The sequence below is a fragment of the Corylus avellana genome, chromosome ca2 (genome assembly GCF_901000735.1).
Source record: "Corylus avellana chromosome ca2, CavTom2PMs-1.0".
In the NCBI taxonomy this organism is placed as follows: Eukaryota; Viridiplantae; Streptophyta; class Magnoliopsida; order Fagales; family Betulaceae; genus Corylus; species Corylus avellana.
This window is the reverse complement of record NC_081542.1, coordinates 23,951,747-23,958,463: the sequence shown is the minus strand read 5'-3', so window position 1 is coordinate 23,958,463 and position 6,717 is coordinate 23,951,747. Positions and strand designations below refer to the sequence as shown.

General features: G+C 34.9%; 1 protein-coding gene across 1 annotated transcript; it reads right to left on the bottom strand.

Moving 5' to 3' along the window:
• Nucleotides 1-2,551: 2,551 nt before the first annotated feature.
• On the bottom strand, nucleotides 2,552-5,928 carry LOC132172315 (protein SRG1-like). The gene is made up of 4 exons (XM_059583791.1): nucleotides 5,558-5,928; nucleotides 3,948-4,195; nucleotides 3,430-3,754; nucleotides 2,552-3,057 (listed from the first exon to the last, which is right to left on the bottom strand). The coding sequence occupies exons 1-4, from the start codon at nucleotides 5,813-5,815 to the stop codon at nucleotides 2,800-2,802; spliced, it is 1,089 nt and encodes a 362-aa protein (XP_059439774.1). The 5' UTR covers nucleotides 5,816-5,928; the 3' UTR covers nucleotides 2,552-2,799.
• Between the last annotated feature and the right edge of the window lie 789 nt (nucleotides 5,929-6,717).

Here is a 6,717-nt window from a genome sequence, read left to right as displayed (position 1 = left end):
ATGTGGTACGTTTTACCTATGCTTACTTCTTATGCACACTTAAGCTTAATTTGAGGTAATTATTTTTTAAAAAGTGAGGTATGTTAGGTAACTTCATGAGGTGTTTTTGACTAGTCATATTTTTTTTCAAATTGACCATATGCTAGTTGAACCTAGGGCTTAAAAATTCATGCATTCTTTCTTTTGTATAAAGCACCAATTGTTTAAGGACACTCTCTCAAAGAGAAAAAGAATCAAAATAGTGAAACAAAATCAAAAGAACAAGTTCCTTATGGAATTTATTTTCATTGTGTCAAACTTGTGCTATTTTTTTCAAAAGAGGATTATATTGGATGAGAGTGGCTAGGCCCTAGTATGATAAGGCTTGACTTTTGATTGAATTTACTTGTTAAAAACTCGTGTTGGTGAAACTTTCTCCTCTTTTTTAAACTGGTATTTTTTTTTTCTCATTAAATGGCTTACACACACAACACATAAGCATGGGTTGAATGGATAATTTTTCTTGGCTTGGGTTAAATAATATGAGTTTCTTGCCATTTCTAGGCTCATGTATATTTTGCATATTTGGAGTATGTTTGGGATATTCATTACTAAAATACATGAGTTGTTGATATGTGTATCATGTGTGTTCATTTGACTTTTGAGGGGGAGAAATTTTTTTTAAAAGTTTCTTGTTGATTATTAAGTCTTATATTGAGGGGGAGTTTTTGTTATTCATGATCTTGTTGTGCATTTTCCTATATGTGATCATGAGTATTTGATTATTGTTTTTTTTTTGTTCCACATATGCCTTGATGTTTTTGTGTTGAGTGTTTTAGGAAACATGATACCTTTTGTCAATTTATGACAAAAAGGGGGAGTACAAAATTGGGGAGAAGATGGTGACTCGTCCGATTGATTTTGTCTCCGAAATTGCCAAAGGGGAAGTTTGTAAGTTTTAATTATTGGCTAAATGTTCGGTGATCAAAATGGATTCAAAGTGTGCCAAATCACTATGGCGTCCGGACGGGACTCATAGCCGTCTGGACGGGATTTCAAAATTACACAATGAATTTCTCCCGAGAGCCTCGTCTGCAACCCCGTCTGCAAGTCCGTCCGAACATGCCGCGCCAAAAGAATGGAGAAAGCGATGTTGCCCTAGAGCCCGTCCGGACGAGCCCATTTACCGTCCGAACGGCCCGTAGTTTGCTAGGTTTAATTTAAATGTAATTGAGTCCTAATTAGACTAGGGGTATTTGTATTATATATATAGATCTCTACAAATCTATTAAAACATGAATTTCTGCATCTAGAATTCGCTGTCGTGTGCTAAGAGAGTCTGTTGTCTCTCTTAGAGTGATTGTTTGTTTTTACTTGTTGATTGTTGAAGTGACGTCAACCGGAGTTCCGGTGAAGGGAGATCACGTAGAAAGATTGTGCCAACTGTCTCTGAAAAGGGCTATTGCATTAGAAGGCAAGTGGGTCGCTTGTCTTATACAAGATTGTGTCAATTGCAAAGGTTTTGTAAGTGTGAACGTCTTGTAATCCTTTATTTTTTTACTGAGTTAGTTGATTTCCTGGGTTTTGGCTGCCCCTGAGAGGTTTTACAATTAGAGAGTTCTTTAATTAGTTTCCTCTTCGTAACCAAAATATCTGTGTTCTTTATTGTTCATTGCATATCTGTTTTTGGTTAATTATTATTTGTTAGGTTAGATCTATTTCAGCATAATATTGTGTGAAACACCTATACATTCAGAATAGGTGTCGTTTAGAGTTGTATATAGAATTTTCAAGCATTATAACATTACATAACAGAAGTGCCAAGTCAATCAGCAGCATATTGTGCGTCTGCAATCTCGTCTAGACGGGATTGCAGACGAGCCTTTTTGTGATTCCAAGTGATCCTCTCATCTGCAATTTCCTCTGGACGAGATTGTGGATGAGTCTCTCTGGTTGGTCTCGTTTGCAATCGCGTCCAAACGAGATTGCAGACGCGCGATATGCTACTGATTGACTTGGCACTTCTGCTATGTAATGTTATAATGGTCTTCCTTAACAGCAAATACCTTGTCACTAAATATACATTAAAGACGACATTCTAAGCAGTAGCTGATAATAACTATTATCGATGACAATTATCATCACTAATTAATAGTTTTAAAAGTGGTCGCTAAACCTACCTTCCATGAGATAGATTGTCATCACTATTGTTACTTTATCAACGACACATTTGGTCATCGTTGATAACGTAGTTCTATTAGCGACGACTCAAAATTCATATAACACAAATCGTACCTATTTAAATTTATACAAGTAGCTAATAACACATTTTATTTTCTCATTGCTGTTGTCACTTTTGTCAGAGACACATTTGGTCATCGTTGATAACGTGGTCCTATTAGCGACGACTCAAAATCCATATTACACAAATCCTACCTATATAAATTTATACAAGGAGCTAATAGCAAATTTTATTTTTTCAAATGCAACTCAAGGAACCCCGAAGCAAGCTGAATGAAAAAACTTAACCAATTTGTTACAATAAACCAAAGGGCATAGAACAATATGCTACCACTGATATTAAATCCATCTGACAGTACATCATTTATGAAGCGTCCTCTAAATTATTTTATGTTGAAACAAAAAGAGCCTAAATTAAATCAGTCACAATTAGGGCAGCAAAATAGTTGTTTTGTGTACATTCATTGGTCTGAATATGATCTGCATACAATAGTTTGAATGGACAATCCATTAGCATCCAATAAGTTGTACGGCATTTATATACCTCATTTTAAGGTAGTTATTGACTTGTCATATTAATTAATGGGTACCATTTTGGATCCTCATGACATCTATATATGATTTTCCACTTAGTTCGCGGGAATAAAATCCCCTGAAGTATTCTGCAACACCTATTCTTTTGAACAATGCTGGTCTCCCTGCTGTAACAAGGCTTGGTGCTGGTCCCATGTCCCCATCCAGCTTTGGGCTGTAAAATACTGCTATAGAGAGCCTTTCCTTCTCCGAGTTAACCGTCGCTCGATGCTCGATGCTTTGGTATAGACCATTCGTCACCATCTGGTAAACCATACAACAAATAACAAATTTATCATTTCTTATCGGCTTCAATTTTTTGGAATAAGTGGTGATTTAACACAGTATCAGAGCAAAAGTTTTGAGTTTGAACCTTGTCTCTGTCATTAAAACGAGTGTTAAAATATAAAGTAGGGAAACTTCAGAAAATTCCTTGGAACTTTTACTCGTTTTTACACTATCCCAAAATTTAAAAACTTTCAATTAAGGGTATCGAACTTTCAATTTCTTTGAATTATCACATTCCGTTAGGATTTTTCGTTAATTTTTGCAAAATGTCCAAAATACCCCTATTTATTTTTTATAAAATTTTAACTACAGATTTTAACTATATTTACAAAATTTCAGGCAACCTACCTCCAGGATATCTCCAATGTTGACAACAAAAGCATTAGGGAGGGGTTTAACAGGAATCCACATCCCATTTTTTCTTATCTGGAGACCCTCCATTTCATTGACTTGTAGGAGGATTGTTAGGCCAACAGCATCAGAGTGAGGATTGAGGCCAATGACAAGCTCTGGTTGTGGACAGGGAGGATAATAGTTCATCCTAATGCTTTGCCACCCTTCTTCAAACAACTCCTTCATATCCATAGCTTCCATTTTGAGAGCTTTTGCCAGGAGGTCAAGGATTTTCATGGCAAGAGCTTTCAATTCAACTGAGTAAGCTTCTAAGGTATCTCTGCATGCAAGAAGATATATATAATATTTTCTGTATATTTCATATTAGGTTGATATCAAAATATTCTCTATTTAAGAGTTGATTATAATCAAATCTCAAGTCAATGAGCACAATGCAGTCCTAGGAGCTATTTAGAGCGGTGGACGTATGTGTCTAACACCGAACCACCCGTAATCAGAGAAAGAGAGAGAACCTGAATGGTTGAGGGAACTTAGGGAGCAAGTAGGGCTTCCTCAAATGGGTTGGAAGAGTGATCATGTAGAATAAGTCTGCCCAATCAAGCTTCTGCTCTTCAGACACAACAAAGGCCTGCCCAAATCCCTGAAGATCTCCCGGATGTTGCCAAAACTTCTTCTTCTCTTCCATTGGGAGATTAAAGAATTCTTGAACGCCTGACTTCAAATTCTCCAACAATGTAGTGCTCACCCCATGGTTTATCAACTACATATATGTAATACCAATCCATCTTTTTAAAATAGAATATTTAGGAGAAAAGAAAAAAAAAATGAAGAGATTAGAATACTCTTTTATTTTCAATTTCATTTCCCTCCATGCCTCCCCTCCAATCTTCAAGCAGGTTGTTTAAAAGATTAGAATACTCTTTTATCAGAAAATACTAAAGGATGGGTAAAATTGAAAGATGAATACATTAAACTGACACTTTTTAAAGTTTCAGAGTATGATTGTAAAAGTGATGAAAGATTAATGGTGGTAAGTAAAGTTTTCTCAATAAAAAAAATGGACTTAAAAGAAAAATAAGAGGGTTGGCTTGCCACCCTTAATGGATGAGAGGGATGACAACGCGACTACCCTGATTTGGTTGAAATAGTTGAATGACCACCCATGGCCTATGTTGGCAGCCACGCAACCCGTATTTGATCGGGGTGGCCGTGCGGTCACCCTTTTCTAATAGAGATGGCTATGTGGTTACTCCTTTTTGGTCGAGGAGGCTACACAATCACCTCTGATATGTTGCCATGGCCATGTAATTATCATTGTCAAACAAGGGTGGTTGTGAGGCCACCTTCTCCTCCGTTTGAGGTGCTGTACAACCACTTCTATTTTATCATTGGCCAATATTTGCCAACCACATAAGTGATTCAATCATTTTGATGTCCAATGTTCAAAAAGTAATGATGGACCCTCATAGTGAATCTAACAGTGAAAAAAAAAAGAAAAAAGAAAGACAATTTGTCAATTTTTTTTCCTCAATTTGCCCTTGAGGAAAATATATAATAATAATAATAATAATAATAATAATAATAAAAAGGTGGTTGAGCCACCCTAACTCTATAGTCAAATAATCCGGGGCGGCCCAACCACCCTATGACCATGGGGTGGGTAGCCACCAATGGCTAGATTGAGGTGGTAAAAATAAACTATTTTTGTGAAAATTTATAAGTATTGGGTAGATTCTTTAGAATTATTATTATTATTATTTTTTTTCGGGAAATTCAGTTAGAACTCATCCACTAGGGGATGGAAACAAACATGTGAGGACCAAAAAAAAAGAAAATCAATTTACACCCCAATAGTTTATTAAAGTTAAATTTTCTAATCACCCCTGTGGTATTTTATTATTTACATCAATAATTTTTTATTGATTTTGTTTTATTAAAACTATTGCAAAAATTAGTCATATGACAATTTGCGGACCACAAATACTCATTATTAATCTCTTTCTAGCTACACCCTGTATATCCAAGTATTTTCATATAAACAATTTTTTAAATTATTTTAAAATGAAATATATATATATATATATATAGAGAGAGAGAGAGAGAGAGAGAGAGAGAGAGAAACCTGGAAGAAACCCCATTCTTTGCTTGAATGGTGCAACTTCTCCAGCTCGGAGTCCATAAATTCCGGGGAGAAAAGCTTTTGCATGTCGATGACCGGGACTTGGGGTAAACAAGCTGTGGAGTCGGAGATGTTGGGAGGGTCCTGATCGGAACGGACATACCGCGGCGGCACTGTCGCCGTCGTCTCCTTCGCAAGCTCCTGAACACAGGGAACGGGGAGAGAGCTCCAAAAGTTTATCCCTGTTCGTTCTGGTTCCATAGCTCCAAACAAGAAAACCCACAAGGCAGAATGCTTGAATTCTACCTATTATCAATACACAACATCTATATATATATGAAGAACAAAAAAAGTGGACTTAGTGTTGAGCGGGCAATGAAGTTTGTCAACAGAGAGTTGGGCGCAATTATTGTTCTTATCCATGAAGGTATGGTGTCTGTTTTTTTTGAGAAAATTTACTTTACTCTCCTCAAATTTTATGCATTTTTTAATTTGAACCCTAAAGTTTAAAAATTGGTAATGTATCCTCTCAATGTTTCAAAAAATTTCAATTTAAACATTCTGTTACTAATTTCTGTTAAATTGGACTGAATTTTTTTTTTTTTTTTTTAAAAAAGCTTGAGGGTAATTACGTAATTTCATAAATTTTCATTAAATTTGACGAAAATTAGTAACAGAAGGTTTAAATTGAAAATTTTTGAAATATTAGGTGGGTATATTGCCAATTTTAAAACTTTGAGGTTCAAATTGAAAAACATCTTAAACTTTAGGGAGGTAAAGTAGATTTTTCCCCTAATTTTTTATTTTATTTTATTTTTAATTTTATATTAAAAATCGATTTTCATCCAAAAAAAAAAGAAAAAAAAAAAGAAGAAGAAACCATAAATAGTCTATAAAATTTCAATAAATTTTAAATAAATACAAATACTTCTTAATGCCAACTCAACTAATTTAAAATTTCAATAAATTTTAAAAAAAATAAAAATTTAATCTCTAACAAATAAATAAAAGAAAAATTAGAGGCATGTTGGTGTACGGATTCACATAAACCTCGAGAGGAACTACTCTTGCAAAATAAAGAAGAGTTCGTTAGCTAGCTAGTAAAGGGCCTCTCGGAAGGAGAAAATCTGAATATAAAAACGTAAGTCTAGTAAAAATAGTTT